Source organism: Chiloscyllium punctatum, chromosome 5 (genome assembly GCF_047496795.1).
Source record: "Chiloscyllium punctatum isolate Juve2018m chromosome 5, sChiPun1.3, whole genome shotgun sequence".
NCBI classification, from domain to species: domain Eukaryota; kingdom Metazoa; phylum Chordata; class Chondrichthyes; order Orectolobiformes; family Hemiscylliidae; genus Chiloscyllium; species Chiloscyllium punctatum.
The window spans coordinates 20,687,455-20,712,171 of NC_092743.1; the positions used below are offsets into that span (position 1 = coordinate 20,687,455).

Consider the following 24,717-nt stretch of genomic DNA (forward strand, 5'->3'; position numbering starts at 1 on the left):
CATTTTAATTTTAAAAAAGAGTAAAGTGTTGCAGGTGCTGGAAATCTGAAATAAAAACCAAAAGTGGTGGAGGAACTCGGCAGCTCTGGCAGCGCCTGTGGAGAGAGAAGCAGAGAATATTTTGAAACCAGAACTGCTGCCAGATGTGTTGAGTTTCTCCAGCCTTTTCTCTTTTTATTTCTAGTTCTTTCCTCTGTAGCTGTTCATGAAAGGCTGTACCATTGGAAAAATGTCTTGTTTAAACCAGCGATGTTTCCAATTATGCCAGTAAATATTAGGTCACACGGTTTATGTTCTCTTTTTATTATTCATACAACTACTTATAACCAAAACAGCAATTGCTAGAGAAACGCAGCAGATCTGGCAGCATCTGTGGAGAGAGAAACAGAGTTAATGCTTGGGGTTCAGTAACCTTTCTTCAGAACTCATTTTTGAAAGCCACGTTTGAATCTGTGATTGATTGGTGGTGACGCCAAACAGTCCAAGCTGAAACCTTACTTTACCACTTTCTGAAAGAAGTTGACATTATTAAGAGGCTTTTGTACATCACCTGGGAGATAGAATACATTGCAATTGTCAGTACAAATTATTGCAGTTAAGTATCACCTTTCTAATTGTTACTTAGACAGGCTAAAGTAGCACAGTGGGCAGCATCTCTACCCCCACCCCAGCCAGAAGTTCCTGGGTTAAGTACCCATTGGTCCTGGGCAAATAGTTGACTGTTGAGACTGTAAATCTTCTCAATACATCTGATAGTAGATGATAAGAGCAAGGGAGTTTCCTGGTCTATCATCGGTCAGGAAGCAGTGGTGAACCACCACACCATGTTATTAATGTGTATGGTCCATTCTACTTAAAGTCTATTGCCCACCCTCAAAAATTACAGTAGGAGCTAACACAGTCAACTTCATTTCAAGCAAATGAGACTCAAGATAATGGTTCATAGCTTTTAGAATCCCGACATGCTGTGAATGCTCAGTCCATTAGTATGTGGATACGCAATCTCATGATCTGTTCTTCTTTTGTTGAATTTCATATATTTTATGTCTGTTCATAAAAGGCTGCACACCGTGATAAAAAGGTGTTGTCTAAACCAGTGACATTACTATTAGTTTACACAATCATTTTAACAATTCTTTAAAGACCAAGATAGCAATAAGGAACAAAATACACAGTATTTCAGCCAGTCTTTGACAGAGGTTACTCTCTGAGCTGTGCACATCACCAGTTGTCGAAATGGGTCATGCTTCAAACGTTCATCTGACTTTCACCTCCACCTGCTCCTCGAACTGCTGTAAACTTCAGCCAGTTTTTATTTCGATCTCAGATTTCTGGAATTTATTTTTTTCTCTACCTGCCAAACCACATTTGAATGTTTCTTTCTACATGAAAAGAATCTTGTGAATTGTGGCGTCCTGCAGAGTCCCCCAGCATCTCAAATGTCAGGCTTGGTCCAGTTTGATTCATTCAATGTGCAGTCAAGAAACATATGCAGGCATGAGATACTGCAAAGGCTGTGGACTCTGACCATACTCAGACTTGTCCTCCAACACAAATACCTCACGACCTCTATATAATTGCTTTGTTTGGATCAACAAAACCCACATAGTCACTGACAACTGCAACTGTTCAGCCATGTCCTCGACCTTGCTGCTGCACTAGCCAAGAAGGTGCTGGTAAGACCACATCTTGAGGCCTGTGAAGTGTTTGGTCCCTATATTTGAGGATAGGTATTACTTAATAGGAAGATCTCCAGATTGTCTGAACAGCAAAGGTTAAATACGTTGGGTCTCTGCTTAATGGAGTTTGGAAAAATGAGAGGTGATCTCATTGAAACGTCGAATTCTTAAGGGACTTGACAGAGTAAATGCTGAGAGGATGTTTCTCTTTATGGGAGAGTATAGGAGCAGAGGCATCATCTCAGAATGAACAGGTACACATTTAAGACTGCGATTAGATTAGATTACATAACATTACAGTGCGGAAACAGGCCCTTCGGCCCAACAAGTCCACACCGACCTGCCGAAGCGCAACCCACCCATACCCCTATATTTACCCATTACCTAACACTACGGGCAATTTAGCACGGCCAATTCACCTAACCTGCACATCTTTGGATTGTGGGAGGAAACGGGAGCACCCAGAGGAAACCCACACAGACACAGGGAGGATGTGTAAACTCCACACAGTCAGTCGCCTGAGGAGGGATTTATTTCTGCAGGGTTGAGAGTGTTTGGACCTCCTTGCTATGGACAGCTTGTGTATGTTTAAGGTGGAGATAAATCAATGCTTGATTAGTAGGAGAATCAGGGTTACAGGAAAAAGGCAGGAAAGTGTCAGAAAAGGAGGAATGTTGGATCAGCCACGTTCCTATTAAATGATGGAGCATGCATGAGAGGCTGGATGGTCTCCTCGTGTTCCTATTTCTTATGATCTTATGACCTTGTGTAGCTTTAGCATGTCTTCACTATTTTTATATTCCATTTCCTTTCAAATAAAGGCTAACATTCTATTTAACATGCCAATCCCTACTGCCTGATGCTAGTATTTTATGATTAACGCAGGAGGACCCCCACATCCAACTTTCTGCAGTCTTTCTCTGTTTAAATAATATTCAGCTCCTTTATTCCTCTTGTCAAAAAGTATAAGCACACATTTTACCGCAGGCCTACATTGCTGTTTCTGTGTGACGATGTCAATCTGTGATGTACATCAGGTGGAAAGGATTTATTGTGGAATTACATTGTACATACTCTGCAGGTCACAGAACGAAGACATTGCTTTCCACTTTGATGGTAGTGGCTATTCAGCTGTCGAGAAAGTGTTACGTTCCACAACAACCCAGCTGGTGATGCAGTTCAGCACATTCTCACCAAATGGCTTGCTCCTCTACCTCGCTTCAAATGGCACCGTAAGCATCCATCAGTTTTCTTTAATAGAATCTCTACAATGGGGAAGCAGGCCATTTGGCCCATTAAATCCCGACCAACCGTCCGAAGAGCATCACACCCAGACCCACCTCCACACCCTATCCCTGTAACCTTGCATTTCCCATGGCTCATCCACCTAGCCTGCACGTCCCTGGACACCCTGCTGTGGAGTCCCCTCTCCCAGCCCTTGGACCCTGAGTCTAAAGCTCCCCAACTGGCCCTGGTCTCTCCCAGCACCCACCAGCTGACACTTCCTTCCCCCTTGCATTGTCCTCTACAGTTAAAGCTTGTTTCTTGGCCTGTCACATGACAGGAGAGAAGCAAACTCTGATTGGAGGAGCAGCTCCTTCCTTTCAACTCAAGAAGATGACTTTTCTCTGGTTGGTCACTCCTTATGTGAACTTCCGAAGCAATTTGGCAGTTTGATGGGTGGGTATGGATTATGTAAGGTGTCAGTCGGCTCAGTTGGCTGGGTAGCCAGTTGGTGATGAAGAGTGTCACCACCATTGTGTATTCACCAACCAGCTGAGGGTACCATGTCGGACTGCCCTTCTTAGCCTCTCCCCTCACCTGAAGTGTGGAGACTCTCAGGCTAAACCACCACCAGTCACGCTCTGAAAAAAGAGCAAAGACTAAAGTGACTTTATCTTTGTGTAATCTGAACAATGATGCATACTAGTGTGTTCACAGGCAGCCTGGTGAACACACCGTAAGTGTGGAATGCTCCTTTAATCATGAGCATTGTAACACTATCTGAGGCAGATCAATTCTGCTCAGATTCTCTTATAACCGGCCCTTCCACACAGCGAAACCTGTGTCTGGCTGTGAAACATTGAAAAGGACTGCACTCCTATATCCACCCTTGACGGGGAAGTTAGTTTCTGAGTAGCAGGCGGAGTTTGTTTCTCGAGGAATGGAGAGGGTGAACTGGGTCATGCTTATGAGAAATTGTTCTGTAGGTTTATCTGCTTCCTGCCATGTTTCCTCCATAACATAAAACAAAAAATGAGACAGCCGCAGAATGTTCAAATCATGAGGGAGAATTGTGGAAGCGGGGTTCAAGAATGTTCATTTTATTGCTGTCATGCAGAAAGGTCAGAGTCCTTTACTGTTAGGGGCAAGACCAAACCTCCTCAAAATGTATAAAGAAAATAATCTAGACCCAAATTTATCCTAATTTTAAAGGCAAGTTACAGGTGTTGCATTACAGGTGCAATCCCATTGGTCAGTCTTGAAGCAAAACACCCTTTATTCATGTACTATAGTTAAAATACAAACAAGAGAAACATAAAATTGGAACAACAACTTTATTGGAAAATGTAACAGAACAATAGATTATTTAATTGCTAAACAGCAACTGGTCCAATGTAGTAACATCCCATAAACACATCCTTGGCAAAGGCAAGTTCAGCAAAATAGATTGTCTCACATGCAATTCCAGCAGCGGGAAGAGAATCCAAGCTTTTAGCTTTAACAGAGAGAGGAATAAGAGCTCCACATCCAGCTTCAAGATCCCAGCAGCAACTGCTACTGAAAAACTAAAATCAAACATTCTGGTTCTGTGGGAGCTTGGCCCCACCCATTCAGGCTGCTTCTATTGTTCCAACTTAAAAAAAAAGGGCTCACAAGATGTTTACTTTGTTAGTTTGAACAAACTGCTCATCTCCTGTGTCTCAAGCTTTCTTCATAAAAAATGCCAGGATGTAATACATCTCTTAAAGCCATAGTACCATCACAGTAACCTTCTTCCTTTTTACCCTTCACCAGAGAGATTTCTTAGCAGTAGAGCTGGCAGATGGGAAAGTGCGAGTGACCTTTGACCTAGGGTCTGGAGTTCTAACCCTTATGTCAGAGAAAAGATACAACAATGGAACATGGTTTAAAATTGCATTTCAGCGCAACCGGAAGCTAGGTAAGAAAAGAGATTTCTTAATCAGCCAATGAGCTTGTGTTTCTCATTAGGTTTCATTAAGTTTATAAATTCCCCTTTCTGGAGAATGCTTAGTAATGGGACTTCAAATGAGTAGCTAACCTAGTCCATTCTGTTGTTTCAGCTGGATTCGCTGATAAGGACAGGCAGTGACATGTCGCAATCTCACTCACCTAGTCATCCAGGGCTAATGCACTCACAACATGGGTTCGAGTCACACCATAGCAGATGGTGAAATTAGCTTTCAATAAATAGAAATAAAATAGCAAAATGGTGACAATTATCAATTGCTTTGAAGAAGGAAATCTGCCATCTTTATTTGGTCTGGCCTACACATGACTTACAGCACTGTGGTTGATTCTTAACTGCTCTTTGAAATGGTCCTAGCACGCTACTCAAAGAACAGAGACCAGTACAGGACAGGATCAGGCCTTTCTTCATGAATCATAGAGCCCAATCTTGTAGTGACAGTGAGATATGATGATGCTTCTAACAATCAGCACTCCCCTCTGATTCAGTATCAATGGTTAACCAATCAATGGTTTATTAATGGGGCAGCACAGTGGTTAGTACTGCTGCCTCACAAGCCAGGGACCCAGGTTTGATTCTAGCCTCGGGCAACTGTCTATGTGGAGTTTGCACATTCTCCCCGTGTCTGCGTGGGTTTCCTCCCACAATGCAAAGATGTGCAGGCCAGTTGAATTGGCCATGCTAAATTGCCCATAGTGTTAGGTGCATTAGTCAGAGGGAAATGGGTCTGGTTGGGTTCCTCTTCTGAGGGTCGGTGTGGACTTGTTGGGCCACACTGCAGGGAATTGAATCTAATCTAATCTACCCCCTTCAGCTGGTATTCTTGCAAACTGTCCTGATGAGCCCAGTACTCAAGTTCTGTGCTACCAAACAACCAATGGTATATTCTGTTTGTTTCAAATTTCCCACAAGTTATTTACCGAGTAAATAAACCCACGGTCATACTCCAGCATCAAAGATGTTTTTAGTCGGTGTGTATGAGTCCAGACACTAATTATCAGTAGCTATAAGGACCATAATTGCTGGTTACAATACCATTTTAAAAAAAAAATTCATTCACAGAATGTGGGCATTTCCCCAGAGGACAGTTAACCACATGGCTAGGCGGCCAGACCCGAGAAGGGTGGCAGATTTCCTTCCCTAAAGGGCATTAGTGAACTAGACTGAGTTTCCCCTAGCAATTAGCAGTGGTCTTCTGATCATCATTAGCCTCTGAGTTCCAGATTCTTTTTATTGAATTCCATCATGGCAGGATTTGAGGAAGGGTCACTGGACCCGAAATGTTAACTCTGATTTCTCTTCACAGGTGCTGCCAGACATACTGGGATATTCCAGAAACTTCTGTTTTTCTGTTTATGATGGTGGGGTTTGAACCTGGTTCCCTGGGACATTACCTGGACCACTGGATTAATAGTCTAGTGGTAATACCATTAGGCTGTCCCCTGACCATTAGCACTTAATAGTCACATTTCCTGATGGCATTCACTGTCCGGTCAGAACAGGATATTGTATGCCCTTGTATGCCCAAGGCATGAAGGATAGCACCCTGACCACTAACATTAGAGACACAAACCTAGAGACCTCCAGTGACACATCTCCAGGATTGTTTTTACTAACAGATTACACTGACCATTCACAGGTATTTTGGCTGTTATGGACCCATTTAATTCAACGGATCGAGAAACCAAGCAAGGAGAATCACCAGGAACTGCTTCAGATCTCAATCGTGGGAACAAAGATCCAATCTATGTCGGAGGATTGCCACGCTCCAGAAGCTACAGGTAGTTTAATGTGTTACTGTCGTCAAGAGTACAGTGCTGCTATAGTCTCACTGATTCTAACCAACGGTAGGAATAAAAGTTCCCAGAGTTAAAGCCTCATATTTTTGGCCTTGAGAGGTTTGGCTGTCATACACTCACTCCACCCGTTGGAGTTTGTTCAAATTGTTATTTTTGTAACACGCAGCACTAAAATGATTCTGAATCTTCTTGATGTTTGTAACTCAGGGATTAAAATAAGCAGAAGCCACATGGTGTAGATTGTGTTTCATCGGAATTATATTTTAATTGGCAGCGATTGATCCAAATGTCCATCCCAAGCCGACCCTTCAGAAAACCTAATGCACATCACTAAATCAGTTTTAACTGAAAAGTATTCTTTTCACTGAAAGCTGGTTCACTGTTTCCTTTCACGAATATTTGTGGTATTTGACTGAGTGGCCCATTTCAGAATCACCCTCATTGCTATCGGTCTGGAGTCCCCTAGAAGCCAGATTTCCTTCACTAAAAGACATTAATGAACCAGATGGATTTTTGATAACAGCTTCATTATTAATGTCACTAAGGTGAGCTTTCAGGTTAGATTTACGTTTTTCATTGAGATTAATTTCCACCAGTTACAGTGAGATTTGAACACATGACCTTCCCCCCCCCCACCTCCACCAAGAATCTTAACATGGATCAATGGCTTATAAGGAAGTGAGGATTCCAGAAGGACTCCTGCCCGAAATGTCAATTCTCCTGAACTCTTGGATGCTGCCTGACCTGCTGCGCTTTTCCAGCAACACATTTTCAGCTCAACGGCTTATGAAACCTGTGCCATTTAGAATTAGCATTAGCTTTTTCTATCACATACGCAAATGAGTGCACTGAAAAATTTAGACTCACAGCACCACAAGGGTATCCCAGTACAGATTCTTAAGTACAAATGCTTAGGGGTAAAATAATTAGAAAAATAAGTAAATAAAAAGTCAAGTTATACAGATTATAGGAATACATGGCACAGTGGCTCAGTGGTTAGCACTGCTGCCTCACAGCGCCAGGTACCCGGGTTCCGTTCCTGCCTTGAACAACTGTCTGTGTGGAGTTTGCACATTCTCCCCGTGTCTGCGTGGGTTTCCTCCGGGTGCTCCAGTTTCCTCCTACAGTCCAAAGATGTGCAGGTCAGGTGAATTGGTCATGCTAAATTGCCCATAGTGTTAGGTGCATTAGTCCGGGGTGAATGTAGGGGAATGGGTCTGGGTGGGTTGCTCTTCAGAGGGTCGGTGTGGATTGTTGGGCTGAAGGGCCTGTTTCCACACTGTAGGGAATCCAATCATTAGAGAAATAATGAAATAAAAAGTTCAGACTAAGTGTCCTTCCAACCCAGTCCAAACTGGCACGTAGTCTACTTTAATCCATTCCCAGTGCACCACCGTTTCCCTGTTTCGGCAAAGTTAAACTTTCTGTTGCACCTATTTCCCTGCTCGTGAGGTTTCAAAGGCCAGGGTTTGATCCTCAAAATGGTCTCTTGTCTTTTTGCAGGAAAGAAGTTCTCAGCAAATCGTTTGTGGGTTGCTTGAAGAAATTGGAGATTTACCGTTCGACTTTCGACCTGCTGAGGAATTCCTTGGGTGTGAGGAAAGGTTGTTTGCTTGAGGTAAAGAGGGACAGCGATGTAAATTAAGCAAGAGTGAGGACTTTCTTTCTTCTCTCTTACCAGAAAAGCTTAATGTTAAAAGCCACCACCGGCAAGTTCCCCTCCAAGCCACTCACCATCCTGACTTGGAAATAAATCACTGTTCCTTCAGGGTCACTGGGTCAATAACCTTGGAATTCCCTCCCTCAGGGCATTGTGGGTCTACCTATAGCACATGGACTGCAGTGGGTCAAGAAGGCAGCTCACTGCCAAGGGCAGCTAGGGGCAGGTAACAAATGCTGGCCACTCAGAGACACCCACATCCCACAGAGGATACAAAGATACAAGTTTGTTTGACATATACTGATGTTGACCATTTTATTACCAGCAAGGCAGTCAGATTTTCCTCCTCCTTAGATGAAAGGCTCTGTTAAACGTAGTGGAATTCAGACAGCTTTATTAAATGCATTTGCACTTATGAAATTGACTGTCAAATCGCAATTGTGTTAATATTTGTCTTAAATCCTAATGTTCAAATTGACTGCGCAGTGGCTCAGTGGTTAGCACTGCTGCCTCACAGCACCAGGGACCCGCGTTCGATTCTTGCCTTAGTTCGCTGTCTGTGCGGAGTTTACATGTTTTCCCCGTGTCTGCGTGGGCTTCTGCTAGGTGCTCCAGTTTCCTCCCACAGTCCAAAAATGTGCAGGTTAGGTACATTGGCCATGCTAAATTACCCATAGTGTTCAGGGAGGTGCGGGTTAGGTGCATTAGCCATGGAAAATGCAGGTTTGTAGGGTAGGGGAGAATGGGTGTGGGTGGGATACTATTCAGAGGGTTGGTGTGGACTCATTGGGCCAACTGGCCTGTTCCCACACTGTAGGAATTCTAAGGATAAATTGCCTCCCCCCGAGGTGTTGAGAAACGTCTATTCAGGAGCGTTAGCTATGATTTGTAAGTGGAAGTTAGTTGTAGCTGAGGAAGGCATGCCTGGATATTGAAGACACGGAGAACATTTGACAGCCTGGAAAATACTGAGAAGTGCAATAAGACCACCGAGGAATGTTGAGGAATTTATGTAGCTCTCTGCGTTATTGGAGTTTTTTGGAACAAAAAGACTTCTACTGAAGAAATAATTTGATTGCTCCTCTCTCTCCTGAGGGATTGGGTTACAGCAGGAAGTCTGAGGACTAGCCTGTTAGTCTGTGGAAAGGGACTGATGCTGTTATAGAGATTATGCTTACAGGATGTTATCAGGAATGGAGGACTTAAGTTATAATGATACGATGGGACTTTCTTCACTAGAGCATTGGAGGTTGAGGGGTGACCTTACAAAGGTTTATAAAATCATGAGGGGTGTAGATAAGGTGAATAGCCAAGGTCTGTTCCCTAAGGTGAGGGAGTTCAAAACTAAGGAGCATATGTTTAAGGTGAGGGGCGAAAGGTGTTAAAAGGACATGAGGGGTGACTTCTTTTCCACAGGTGGTGAGTGTGTGGAATGAACTGCCAGTGGAAGTGGTGAATGCATATGTAGTTACAGTGTTTAAAAACATTTGCATAAGTACATGAATAGGAAAGGTTTGGAGGGATATGGGCCAAACACAGGCAGGTGGGGTTGTTTAGTTTGGAAACTTGGTTGGCGTGGGCTAGTTGGACTGAAGGCTTTGTTTCCATGCTCGATGGCTCAATGACTCTTTTTGTTAGCAGGCATCATGATAGTTGATAAACTGGCCCAACCTTCTGACAGAACAGCACACCCAACGAGGAGGCTAATCCAGCTTGGTGGTTGAATCTCTAGGCACTGCTATATGAGTCCTTGGGGAGTAGGCCCGTGGTCTTCACTAGCTTCCCTTGTCAGTATACTGTGACTGAACAAATGCAATCTCCGAATTTTATGGTCTTACTTGATGCTTTAACTGTGCTGCTGAGTTACAAAAACCCATGGAAAGTCACAAGAAGCTTGCTTGCTCGGAGACACTGGCCTTGAGTCATTCCGTCAGTCGTTAGAAAACCAAACTCAGCTTGCAGTATGACCTTCAAACGAGGCTTTCGCTGGAGCAGCATTTTGTGTTGGATGTTTTTTGGTGGACATCCCTTTGTGCGAACAAGGTGTAGTAGACATCTGATGCTACCTGCCCCAAACTCCCTTGCTGTAGTTAGTTTTTGTTTTACATTCTGACAGCTCTCTTTGGAACAATCTGGGACGAGTTCTGTTTCAGAGCTGTCCACTTGGTGCCTGTTCTCTTCTGTAATTAAATAAGTCAGTTTGAGGTATTAGCCTCACCTTCACTGCTTTCTTGCAGACAGCCAGTTTCTTCACCACGTCCCTCCAGGGTGGAGACCAGGTGATTGAGTATATTTAAGGCTGAGAGAGACAGAGACATGCACAGGAATTCCTACACACCGGACATTCAAACTGGAACTCCATCAGTAATCACATTGATTTGGACCCCATTTACCAACGTCTGAGAAAAAGAACCGCAAATGATATCACCCACCTTAACAAGCCAAGACACACAGATAGAAAGTGGGTCACTAACACCAGTGCTTCACCGGTGGCTCATTGATGATGTTGCCTAGCTTGGTGACGAAACATCTAGAAACAAACCTTCCAGCTCAGCGAGCAAACTTACAACCTGAGGTTCTTGCGTATCAAGGGTTATGGGGGAGGAAGTGGGAGAATGGGGTTGAGAAACTTGTCATGATTGAATGGTGGAGCAGACTCCGTGGGCTGAATGGCCTAATTTCTGCTCCTATGTCTTGTAGTCTTAATCGATTGTTTGATTCCATTGCTGCACTGACAAGAGCAGTCGAGGGTGTGGTGCTGGAAAAGCACAGCAGGTCAGGCAGCATCCGAGGAGCAGGAGAATCGATGTTTCTGAAATGTTGACTCTCTTGCTCCTCGGATGTTGCCTGATCTGCTGTGCTTTTCCAGCAACACACTCTCGACTCTGCATTGGCAAGTGGTAAGTTATAAATGGAAATGCTGTATGTAACTTTTGATTACCTTTTCTTTACCAGCCTATCCGTAGTGTGACAGTTTGGAATGATGGCTACATTCAGTTACAGCCACAAGTCCTTCCAGTGGAAGCCAGGTTAATGACAACCTTTAGTACGCAGAATGACACTGGGATAATTTTAGCCGGGTTTGGCAAATCAACGAGGAACCGCAATCGTCGGCAGACAAAAATGGTGAGTCAAGGGGTACAGACCCAGTCTAATATTTGGCAAAAAAGATGCAGAGGAAAGAAGGGGGTTTTTCTTCCCAAAATGAAGTGAGTTATTTTGATCTGGAATTCCCTGCCTGGTGGAAACAGAGCTGTCAAAAGAGAATTTGATAAATGCTCAAACTTGCTGTAGATCCAGAGGGAAAGAGATTAATAGGATGTCTCTTCCAAAGAGCTATCACAAGTTCGATGGGCCAAATGGAGTAAGGCAAATGAAGCATAAGAACGTTCCAGAATCTTGTCAATTAGGTAATAGGGAACAAGAGGCCAAGCATAGACTGAAGTCACATTCTTGATCACTTTACCACAAACTAAAAGGTCTTAACGTGAAACAACAGCTTAAGCTGATCAAACGCTTTCTGGCATCTCTGAGGAACATCTGAATACACTTTGCTTACAATCAATTACTTTGAACTGCAGACAATGTTGCACTGTTCGCTTCAATATTTAATTATGATTATTTCCCATTTAACTCATCTGTAAAGAAAGGAAAATCAATTTCCTTTATTTTTAAGGCTTGAAATTCTAAATTAAGCAACTTTTAAACTATTGAAATCAAAAGTAGATCACCCCAGCAGCAACCTTATACAAAAGATCCAATTAGATATTGGTGTCACTGCACCTTGTCCACAAGTTGCATAGGCCAAATTTAATATTTGAGATGGACAAGTGTTTGATATGGTTTGAAGGATATGCCGCTATACCACATCACGGTTTCTGCACTTCTATTTGGCTATTATCTCTTCATTAAAAATGCAGAAATGTTTGGAAGCTCTGGCTGTGATATATGTCTGTATTGAGAGTTCTACCTGATTAAAGGCTGCTTTTTACATATTATAGGTGGACAACATTCAGTCTTGGGGTATACAGCTGAGGTGTTACCTGACAATCAGAGAGAGAAAGCGGTTGAAAGTAGCAAGTTCTATTTGTCAGAAGTCCCCATTCTGATGGAATATTTAATTCAGTCACAAGAACTTACATTTTCCTGTTTTAATGAGGGCATTAACACATTTATAATAAATTGTCCGCTAATACCAGTGGTATTTTCAAGTCATAAACTCTTCAGTGCTCTGATACCTCTTCCTGATATTCATCCCTATTTTCTTTTCTTCCATTCCTCATTCTGCTTCTGTTTTTCAGTTTCTCGTCATAGCCCAGTTGCTTGAGGTAACTCTGCACCTGTGGAGGAACCAGAGTACCCCCAGTGAAGGGAAAACTTTTTCCTTTCGGGACATGTGGATATCATTGGCTGGGCCAGTGACTGTGGCTGTACATCCCTAATTGCCCTTGAGGGGCTGGGGCATTTTGTTGGAGTACTTTTCACTGTTGCACCGAGAGTAGCTCCATTTCCATTGCACGTATCACTTCTGCCACTCCCTGGAGCTGGAGTCAGAGAGGAGACCAAACGTTACCGTTGCACTGTGGCATTGAACTTGAACCAAATCTGCTTGACCCCCGACTAATCTACATTTGCTTCCAGTCTGGCACCATCATCATTTTAAAGATTCGCATCCAATGTGTTCAAATCTTCCCATTGCCGCATCTGCTCACTGGTTTCTGTAGCATTCCCTGGCCCGTTCTCTGAACGATGTCATATTGGACTCAACATGTCCACTCTTGTGTCTCTCTCCACAAGATATTGCAGGACCTGCTGAGTTTCTCCAGCATTCTGTCTGTCTGTTCCCAGCCTTAAATCTGAAAACTCTCGGTGCCTCTGTGTCTGCTGTCTTCCTGCAGGCCCCATTGTGATATGATCATTAAAAGGCAGTTATCAGGATTGATTAAATTGGGTTGCTTACTTCCTTTTCAGCAGGACTGTCATTCTGGAATAAGTTAAACATCGTCCAACACCAGGTTATAGTCCAACAGGTTTATTTGGAAGCATTAGCTTTCGGAGCACTGCTCCTTCATCAGGTAACTAGTGGGGCAGGATCCTAAGGCACAGAATTTACAGCAAAATATCACACTGTCATACAATTAAAACACTACCTTGAACAAAACTGGATTGTTGCTAAATCCTTCATCTTTTAGAATAGGTTGCAGGTTTTGGTTCATTAATATGTAATTCCCAGAACTTCTTTTAAGTCACATTCTCGAGATAACATGGTTTTATAAAAAAAAGGTGACATCTCAACTCAGAAAATGAAATAAAGGTGTGAGGTTAGAGTCTGTCTGTATCCCAGTCTTGAACCAGACTGGTTCTGCTTCCAAACTTGGAATGTATAATATGTCACACGGATTGACTGCCTACAGGTTGTGTGCTTTTTGAGCAAAGATAGAATGTATCTGCAAATACAAATCTGCAAATGCATATTCACCCCATAGACTTATGTGTGTGTGTGTGCATGTGAGGGAGGGAGAGAGAGAGAGAGAGAGAGAGAGAGTCTGTGTGTGGGTGAGAGTGTGTGTTTGTATGTGTGTGTACTTGGTAGAGTGTGTGCGTGAGTCTGACAAAGTATCAGCCTGTGAGAGGGTGTGTGCATGTGTGAGTGTGGGGAGTGTATGTGTATGTCTGAAAGAGAGCGTGTATGAGAGGGGTCTATGTGAGTATGTAAGAGTGTGTATGTATGTGTGCTTGTGAGTGTGTGTGAGAGAGAGTGTATAGTGTAGTGGGGTCACCTGTAGTGTGACATGAATGCAGGTTCCAGTTGAGGCCATCCTCATGACTATCGGCTTCTGCTCGGCCACTCCTGATTGCTGCATATCCCCAAGTCCGCCTTGGAAAGCATTCACATAAACGTTTGGGAGTTGGATGTCTACATCTGAGCAGCATTGAATAACAAAGCATTGGGTTACAGGTAGTATTTCTCAAAGAGATTGCCTTTCAGCCAGTGCCCTGTGCTGTGTACCTTGCATGTGATTGAGGATTTGATGAGCTCCTCTGTGATATCTGCAGGCGTTCTTTGCTGTGATGATGATTGATGGCCGTGTGGAAGCTCATGTCAACACCGGCGATGGAGTCCATACCAGGAGAGTCATTGCCAAGTCTCCTTCAGGAACCTTCAGTGACGGACAGGAACATTCGATCATACTGTCGAGAAGTAAGAGGTGTGTGTTAACGCGCACAGAGCTGATCAAGATGAGAGTTCTTATGATGAAATGGGAATAAATGAAATGAAGGAAAGATAATGGGTGCTGATTACTGAGTTTCAATGGGTGTGCTTTTATCACTAACTCACCAAATGTTTCAAAATTCATGGATGTGATGCAGCCATTTCTAATGGATTTTGAACCCATTGGCCAAGGACACCATTTCATGAGCTATTTATGAGTCATTCACATCGCTAAGGGGCTGGTAACTAGGTTACCAGGTACCATGGTGGCATTCAAACCCACAGCTCCAGGACTTTGACCTGGTCATCAGGATTATGAATCCAGCACAATAACCACTACACCACTGTCACCCCATGAAAAATGCAGGAGGTCAGTGACAGAACACAGAGAAATGCAGCAATAGCTGTTTAAGGGGAACGAATTAATCTTCTCAGATGACTGGTTTCCTGAGAGCAGGTGGTTTGCACAGTATTAAACTCCCAGAGATTATACCATGGAGTTTTCTGGTCGACAGTTACACAGGACACTGGTCACAGTCCAGTTTCCCAAAGGCATCTGAGGCAGGGGTCAGGCACTTAATTTGCAAAGGATGACACCAGGGTTCCCTAAACACTTTGGCAAAACATGACACTTTTCGATGCAGGCTTATACCATAGTGAACCCTTTTGCCTTTGATCTGTAAGATGGACACTGCACATTTCAATTTCTGCAACTGTTGTTCTTCCCACGAACCTTACAATTAGTTGGTCGTATTGGATGGGAGGTTGCTGACTGGATTCTCAACTTCTGACATCTCCACCGCTTGCGTGTGTGTGTGTCTGTGTGTATGTGTCTGTCTGAATGTGTGGGTGTGTGTGTGAGAGAGGGTGTGTGTGTGACAGTGTCTGTGTCTCTGTGTTTATCTGTGTGTGTCTGTGAGTGTGTTTGGTGTGTCTCTGTGTGTATGTGTGAGAGAGAGAGAGAGTGTGTCTGTCTGTGTGCGTGTCTGTGAGTGTGTGTCTGTCTGTGAGTGTGTGTCTGTCTGTCTGTGTGTGTCTGTCTGTGTGTTAAACTCCTATTGATTTTTTCCAGGATTATGACGTTGCAGATTGATGAAGGAAACCGCCTTGAAATGAGACTTGGGGCCTCTGCGGATACCAGTCCATTGAATATAACCAGATTCTATGTTGGCGGGGTTCCAACTGGAGAGGGCGCTATTGTCCTTAAGATCACCAGCTCCTTCACAGGCTGCATTAAGAACCTGGTCCTGAATACAGAGTAAGTTTACATGGTATATACCAATCAGAACTATGTTCCTCTACTGCCTGAAGTTAAAAGCAAGTGTAATTTACGTGGAAGGAGTTTCTACGTGGAGAAACACACTTCAAACACAGTTCAAAGTTGAGGTCTTCTTGCAGTGTGTAAAATTAATGTAAAATTACTTAGGGTTTTCATGGTTATAATCTGTAACATAAAGCTACCTATTTGAATCGTGTTCTAGCTTTTAACTTTAAAAACAAAAGAGCTTTCTACTCCACGTAAATCAAAGTATAAAAATGGAAAGCAATGGGAGCAGGCTCAGTCACATCTCACAACGTCCTTTGTTTAACTCTTACTGTGCTGATCCTCTCCTGAGTCTAGATTAGAGTAGTGCTGGAAAAGCACAGCAGGTCAGGCAGCATCCGAGAAGCAGGAAAATGGGCGGGTTTGACCCCAAAGAGAGCCAGCACCACTCCTCTGGCAGGTTAAAATATCCGGAAACGCCTCAGATTCTCGGTGATCCCTCAGATTAGCGATGATCCCTCAGATTCCCAGTGATCTCTCAGATATCTGGGATCCCTCAGATTCCCAGTGATCTCTCAGATTCCCAGTGATCTCTCAGATACCTGGGATCCCTCAGATACCTGGGATCCCTCAGATACCTGGGATCCCTCAGATATCTGGGATCCCTCAGATTCTCAGTGATCCCTCAGATACCCAGTGATCCCTCAGATTCCTGACAATCCCTCAGATACCCAGTGATCTCTTGGATTCTAAGTGATCCCTCAGATTCCTGACAATCCCTCAGATGCCCGGTGATCCCTCAGGTGCCCCATCTGTACATTTCGAGAGCACCCACCATCCTGGGCTGGAGGGAGCAGAGGTTGCACTCTTGCATTGACAGCCCCCTCCATATTCTGACTGACTGTACACCAGAGTGAGTGAGTGACCTTTGGCTTTACCTTTAATATCATGACTGCATCAAGCCAGATGGGAAATGGGTTTATGATCCTCGGTCACTATCTCGGTGAAATGACTGACGGGTCAGCAAAGTTTAATCAAATAGATATCCGTCAGATTGCTCAGACATTAGAGCATTGACAGGTGGCCTCGATAGAACTCCATTGAACTGTCAGCCCCACAGCGGGAAATCCATCCGGGATTCGAGCTCTGTCCAAATCCCACATTCCAGCAATATCAAAACCAAACCTGCAAGAGGTAAGGCCGTGCTTTCTGCCGTTTGACAAATGGCAGGTAACGGGATCATTTCTGGATCATGTGTGATCCCTCCATACGACCCAACGTTGTACTGGCACAAGGAATCTACCAAGCAGCTACCTCCTGGTTCACAGTCTGGGTCAGGAAACTGAAAGAACTGCGGATGCTGTAAATCCAAAACAAAGACACAAGCTGCTGGAAAAGCTCAGCAGGTCTGACAGCATCTGTGACGAGAAATCAGAATTAACGGTTCGGGTCCAGTGACCCTTCCTCGGAACTCAGGACAAAAGGAAGCGGGTGTTCAGCAGGAAGGCCCGCAGCACCCAGTGGGTGACAGCTCCCCTGGGTGCTGCCAGAGCTGGTTAAGGAGTGTCTCCTGATGGAGGCCCAGGCTAGAGAGTTAGCTACAAGGAAGGCCCATTGCCTCATCAGGCAATCAGTGAGAGTTGGACCTCCACCCTCAACGCTAAATGCAGCTTTTACGCTCAGAATTGGGGCCTAGTGAGAGTCGCCTAATCCAGCGAGGCTGCCTTCAAGCTGTTGCTGGCTTCAGAGAGAACACCAGGCACATCCCAGTGACCTCTTCTACATTGTAATTGGACCTTAAAATGGCTGCCTGATCCTGCAGGTTTGGAGAGAGCAGAAAGAGGCCACACACAAAGTGGGACCGGTGTCACCAATGGCCCCTTAGTGCAGTGAAGCTCAGAATATGGCTATCGTTGGTAATGGTTCAGTTGTTTCAGGTGTGTTTTGCCTCCGCACGATTTTAAAAAGAGGAAATCTTATTTTAATCCCAGGTTGTTGGACTTCAGCGGCGTTTTGAGGTACCAGAATATCGACCTGGACAGCTGCCTGCTTTCAGCCCCTGAGCCGGACAAGAGAGACTTGGAGCTGGTGCTTCAGCCGACTGCAAAACCCATCCAACCACCCGTGAGAAACACCAGCCCCACCCACTCGCCATATAGCTCCTCCTCCAACAAGAAAACTGTAAGGACCCTGTCACATCGCCCCCACCACATTCAGTCAGAATAGAAACATTCCACTTTTGTTTCTGTGCGGAAGATTTTCCATTTGGATGAGACATCAATGAGACTGCTTCACACTAGGGCGGCCATTTTGCTTCTTGTCCCTTGTCAATCTGGTATAGTTCTGCCTGTACTTTGACGTGTCGGGTTAACATACGCATCGGTTCAATGTTCCTGACTGAACTGCAGGAAAGGTTTTGCGAATACCTCTGTGAAGTTGAGAGTCATTTGACCTTTGCCCCCAGGGGAATAAGTGATTGGGGAAAGCGCTGGGAGTTTTTTTAACCCAGTGTCGAGTCTTTTTGGCCCGAAATGAAAACCGAAAAGCCAGTCTGTGTGGTCGTGACATTAAAACATTAACCACCCAGAACAGAAGCTCTTTGAAGGACTCTTCCCTGGCTGAGGAAATGCAGTGTGTAGTCAGGGTCTGATCATGTCTGAAACACTGGCAGATACTGGTCTCAAAGCTCAGCTCATAAAATGGCAACCTGTGGGTTTTTCTCGTTGAGAAATTCTAATCTTACATGAGCCCTATTATTATTCCTGTGTCAAGTATTGATCAGTTGCAGCTTTCGAAATGTTCTCAGTAGTTCAGCAGAGAGTGGAGCGATACAGCCAGTGTGCAAAAGTCTGAGGAAGTGGCAGGAGAATGGCACCAACTCACGTTGCTCATTTGGAGAGCCAGTACAAACATGATGGGCCAAGTGGCCTTACAATTCTGAGAGGCCTCAAATTGCCTCATTCCTTAAAACCTTAGAATAATAGAACCTAGAGGCCATTCGGCCCAAGGTATATGTGTCAGGTCCTTGTTATAGCTATCCAGTTAGTCTCCCTCTCTTGCTGATAATTTGTTTCTCCAATGCTCTGTAATTCCCTTCAAGTCATTACCCAGTTCTGTTCCTGTTACTTCCACCAACCAGTATAAGGCCACTTGCTGTGTAAAAACATGTTTCCTCATATTACCTCTGACTCACACTAAAACCACTTCTGTCGATCGAAGCAGAAGCCCCCGTCTATGAAAGGGCATTTCCCTCATCCCAGAGATTCCCGGGATGGGGAAATTTCCAGACTGCTGCAGGGATGATGTCAGCAGGAGGAGAATGTTCCCACGGCAGCCTCCAGGAAGCTGGTTTAAATAATAGGTCAAAAAATCTGAAGGCCAGATCATGGGTATGCCAGGAATGTGCTGGAACTACACCTCAGGATACCCCAATGCAGCTGATTCCAAATGGAAACACCCGGAAACATTGAAAATTGTATCTGCAGCCCTCTGAAAAAACCCCTTAAAATTAGAGACTTAAGAAGATTCTGAGTCACTTAATAGTTATTGGGGAAAGGTTACAGGGTTCAACACCTCTTCTAACTGCTGGGTAACCATTAAACTTGAATCACCAAGTCAATATTGGCCACTTCCACCCCCAAACTACAGCTCACTTGGGCACACGCGTGCTCACACAGACACACATGCGTGCACACACAAACACACACACACACGTGTGCATACACACACAGACCTACAGACATGCACACATGCACACAAATGAACACACAGATACAAACGCAAACACAGACCTACAGGCACACACATACACACCCACAGACACACCAGCACACACAGGCCTACAGGCGCACACGCACACACCCACAACAGCACACACAGATCTACAGGCACACACATACACACCCACAGACACAAATACACCCACACACATACACAGCCACAAACACACACCCATAGACACACAGAGACACGCCTCTCTCCACCACTGCCCTTATCCCCAGCCAAACCCAGTGGTCTCTTCCCTCCCTTCACAACTCAACAATTCGAGTTACCTGCCAAGCTTCTCGCCCACCTACTGCCCTTGCCCTGGCACCCTACCCCCTTGCACAATCCCACTCTCTCTCCCCACACAAATACTCACCCCATCTCCACACTGACATACTCAGCCTTCCCCAGGAGCTGTTAAAGTGGCTGGCTGTGCTGCTGGCTGTTTAAACGTGAGAACGTGGCTCATTGAATGCTGCTAAAAGTGGGCTTGGTGCTTTCCACCATTGTTCTTCCTCTCCTGATTCCCAACATTTCCCGGACAGGTGTCTGCTACTTTCTAACAGCAGGCCCCCGTCCGGGAATCTATCCAGCGCAGGACTGACCTAAAGGATCAGGAATAGGAAAGGGATCAGTAAGGATCAAAGCTGGGCCAAATCTCCTGCCCGTTAACCTGAATGGAGTTGTGAGGGAGTCAGACAAAACTGGGGAAGGAGATAACTGGTGATGATCTCAAAGAAACTTCTGTATTGAATGTTTTGTTGTGCTTTTTGTCTTTGATCAGTGTACAGTGGACAAATTGCCAGGCCACGTTGCCAATGCTCATCAGTTTGGACTCTCCAAAGGCAGTCACATGATTCTGTCCCTTGATGAAACCACAGTTAAGAGGAAGTAAGTGCAGTCAGTAGTTGTGAAGGGGTGCCAGTCACCCTCTATTGGAAAAGTGAGGTACTGCAGGTTCTGGAAACTCTTGAAATAAAAGCCGAATGTGCGCAAAAGTTGTCAGCATCTGCAGAGAGAGCACTGGCTCCACTGAGAGACCACCAACCGGTAACGTTAAAAAACCAAGAGAACTGCGGATGCTGTAAATCAGAAACAGAAACAGAAATTGCTGCAAAAGCACAGCAGATCTGGCAGCATCTGCAGAGAGAAATCAGAGTTACTGTTTCGGGTCGAATGAACGTGAACTCTGATTTCTGTTCTCTCAGAGGCTGCCAGACATCCTGAGCACTTCTGAGGTCCTTCTGGCATTCTTAATTATTTATGACATTTATCAGAAATCGGCTTTACACGTAAAACTCTGCAAACAAGGTCATTTGAGCTGCTATTCTGTTTTAAAAGCCTGAATGAGCCGCAGAATTCCACCTCCTAAAAAGCAAATTAAACTGTTTCTACCTTTCACCAGTAGAGGGTGCCCTTGTTCCATACATGAATAGTTATGAAATGGCACTGTTTCTGCAACTCCCAACAAACATGACAAAATTGTACAGCGGAGATGAGAGAATTTGTTCATCTTTGAAACTTAGGTTTGGATTAACGTTTCCAACAGAAGATGGATATTTGTTTGCCTCAGTCAGGGCAGCAGAAGTAGGCCATTCAGCCCATTGAGTCTGCTTTGTCATTCAGTGTGACATGGCTCATCTGATTATCCTCAAATCCACTTTTCTGCCTCTTCCCTTTGACCCTGGATCACCTTACTGTTTGTCTCAGCCTTGAATATGTTTAACGAAAGCCGTTTGCTATAAAGAATTGCACCAATTCGCTAACTACTGGGAGAACACATTCCTCCCATCTCAGTTTTAAATTTGTGAACCCCTTATTCTGAGGTAATGCCCTCTGAACCTGGAACATTGAAAGGCCACATAAGTTAGGCTGCAGTCGATTGAACTCCAGCTGGGGAAAAATTATTGCTGAGGTACAGTATGTAGGCACTAAAGGGAGCCAGTCTCACACCGGAAGGTCTGTGAAAACAGTCTGTTGTTTGGTGGTCGATGGCATTCTGACAAGTCAGGGTGGTTGTGGTGTACTGATTATGACAGTAACAGAGAGACAGAGAGAGAGATAATGAGGGAAGAAAGCTCTGTTGCATCTCTCTCATTATCAGGATGTCCGCAATGCTAAACCGCCAATAAACTAATTTTGTAAACTCGTCACTGAACGAAAATATAACAGTCAGCTTTAGCAAGAAGCCACAAACACCACGATGAGATAAGTACCACAGACGTCAGTGATTTTTTTTAAGAAGTAGTTTTAGTGTGAGAAACTTGCTGCCCTTTGAATTATCCCAAACAGCGCCTGAAATCACTGTTACTTCAGCATTAACAACTCGTGAAAGGTAGCACCTCTGACACTGTGGCACTTACTCGGTACGTCGCTGAGACATTAACGTAGATAATGTGCTCAAGGACTTAGAATGGTTATGCCCATTAGTGCACAGGCAGAGATATTGGGGAAGGATTGACAAATAGGACTTGGAATGCGAAGGAAAGCTGAGGGCTGACCTAATAGAGGTCTTTAAAATTATAAGATGTTTGGATAGAGTGGATACGGGGCAGATGTAGAGCTCCATAACTTTGAGGCCATGAATATAAAGAGTTAGTAACCAAGAAATCCAACAGGGAGTTGGGAAGGAATTTCTTCACCAAGAGAATGTTGAGAATGTGAAATTCCCTAGAAAGACTGAAGCCAGTAATGTTGAAACATTTCAGGGAAGGCTGGTCAGGCATGGGGCAGAGAAGTAGAGCAGTATTTCCCAAACGTTTCCCTGCTGTGACCCTGTGTTAATGTTTGAAAGTTCATGTGATCCCAGAGTGAGGGCCAAAGATAGGGAATTATAGACTGAAGGAGTAAGGAGAGCTGGGTCAGTGATTTTGTCTGCAACTGTTTTGACGACTGGCATCGTTCAAAGCAAAGTATCATACGCATAGATAACCTGGAGCCTGATTCCCTGACCATCCCTCTGGAACTTCTGGTCCATGACCACCATTGCTGCCTTAGGCCTGGTGAGCTCCATGGGGATTGAGAGCCACAGTTTGAGGTTCTAATGGGGAAAGGTGGGCTCAGGTTCAAGTGAAGGACAAACACAGACACTGAATGACCACGGACTATGTGTCCTCCTGAATCCCCTCTGAAGCGGATCTGGGTCAGTGGCCTATGTGCTCCCCCAATCCAAGGCTGGCACCGTATTTGTAGCTTTGGATGGAGGGGGGAAGTGAAAATGAATGTGAATGAAAGAGGTTTGCTTTTCCCCTCCAGCAAAAACATGTTTAATTTAGTCTACACATCGAAAAATCACATGTTAGATGACTTGTATTGAAGAGTTTTCCAGAATTGTGCTTTGCAATAAAATACTCCAAATGAAAAGCAGCTTAAGCATATTTTACAGAGACAGCGCACATATGAATCTTGCTTTTATAAAGTTCAATATGTAAATCAAAAGATATTGACTAACTGGATCGGTGTCTAACTGAAAGATGATGATCACTTGAAGAATTGATAACTGTGCTTCCTGTTTCCCCCAGATTTATCGTTCAGCTGAATATTAGAACTTATGCCTCCAATGGCCTAATATATTATATGGCCCATCAAAACCAGATTGACTACGCCACCCTTCAACTATGGAAGGGGCAGTTACATTTCCTGTTTAACCTCGGGAAAGGCACAGCAACGTCCATCATGTCCACTCCTATTAATGATGGCAAATGGCATACAGTAAGTCCAGGTCTTTGATCTTGCGCTTAACTGATTGGTCGCGTTCTTCCCCACACAGGAGACGATAGTTTGATGACTGTTCCTGAACTCATATTTCAGACAGTGGTCTGGAGATAGGGGGGGAGGGGGGTTTCACCATTTAAGGAGAATTTTATTCACACAGACAATCATGAATCTTTGGAACTCTCTTCCTAAAAAGCAGAGTCTGAATACTACTAAAACAGAGGTATATAGACGTTTGATGAGCAAGGGATGGAAGATTATCCAGGGGCACATAGGAATGTGGAGCGATTAGATTAACAATGCACTTATTGAGTGGTGCAGCAGGCTTGAGGGGCTGAATTCTGTTCCGAGTTCATGTATTCATTTTGTACATATATGTTCAAGTTTGACTACAATAGCTAGAGAATTAAATGTGGTTGAGTTAAGAGATACATTTTATACTGGCACATAACCAATGGACTTGATCTGTGCTGTTGACCTCTATGACATTTGCAGGACACGCTAAAAACAATGTGCTGTATGTAGAAAGTCAATGCCTAACTTAACTAGTTTATTCTGGTATACACATATATATATACAAGAGGGTGCTATCACACACTTCCCTCCTTAATGAATATTTTACACAATGTTCAAAAAGCCATTTGACATCTATAAACCTCTCGTTTTCCATTTCTTTATAAATGGAACTTAACCTCTAATTTTCCATTCAAGTACTTCCGTACTTGAACCTGATTTGGCCCTTGACTTTCAATTGCATTTTCAGTTTCATTAGACATGTCTCTCTGACTCAGAACTGAATCTGAACTGGTTTTAAGCATCGCTCATGTTAGATCAACTATCCAAATAACCTAATTCATCAGATTGATTTGACCTTCCCCAATTCCCTCCCCATTGAATCTCTGAAGGTAAAGCATGGTCACCGAGATGGACAAGCCCAGCCCTTCCACTGCTAAACACCTTGATGAAACACCATGCAATGGCCGCATATTTTTACAAATAGCCACTTCAACCTATGTTCTTTCACCTTAATATTCTGGTCCAACTTCAGAATTCTTTCGCTCACTCAACCGCCAACATGTCTGGAGTGTTTTTCTTCCACAGACTGTGTGCTGAGTGTGGCCTCAGTGTTAATAAACCTCATTCTAGCCTGTCTACAGCTGGTCTTTTACTGTTGATGGTATGAGGTGTGGAATCCACTACCACAGAAAGTGGTAGAGGCCAAAACATTGTGTTTCCAAGAGGAGGATATTCATAGCTCTGGCGGCTGAAGGGAGAGGGCAAGTTGAATGCATCGGGTTTGAGGTTCAGCCATGATCATATTGAATAGTTCAGCAGGCTTGAAAGGTCAAATGGCCTACTCCCATCTTCTTTGTTTCTCTGTTATTATAATAATTAAACAAAAAAATTGCCC

The 24,717-nt window shown here is 44.1% G+C and overlaps 1 protein-coding gene across 1 annotated transcript in view; it reads left to right on the forward strand.

The window, feature by feature from the left end:
- lama1 (laminin, alpha 1) overlaps window positions 1–24,717 on the forward strand; it is a 291,180-nt gene that overhangs the window by 243,707 nt on the left and 22,756 nt on the right. The window contains exons 50-59 of the mRNA XM_072569885.1: window positions 2,761–2,911; window positions 4,698–4,842; window positions 6,530–6,671; window positions 8,193–8,307; window positions 11,305–11,475; window positions 14,407–14,558; window positions 15,636–15,821; window positions 17,819–18,008; window positions 20,377–20,483; window positions 23,114–23,303. Of these exons, the coding sequence (XP_072425986.1) occupies window positions 2,761–2,911; window positions 4,698–4,842; window positions 6,530–6,671; window positions 8,193–8,307; window positions 11,305–11,475; window positions 14,407–14,558; window positions 15,636–15,821; window positions 17,819–18,008; window positions 20,377–20,483; window positions 23,114–23,303 (1,549 nt within the window). The remainder of the gene's footprint in view (window positions 1–2,760; window positions 2,912–4,697; window positions 4,843–6,529; window positions 6,672–8,192; window positions 8,308–11,304; window positions 11,476–14,406; window positions 14,559–15,635; window positions 15,822–17,818; window positions 18,009–20,376; window positions 20,484–23,113; window positions 23,304–24,717) is intronic.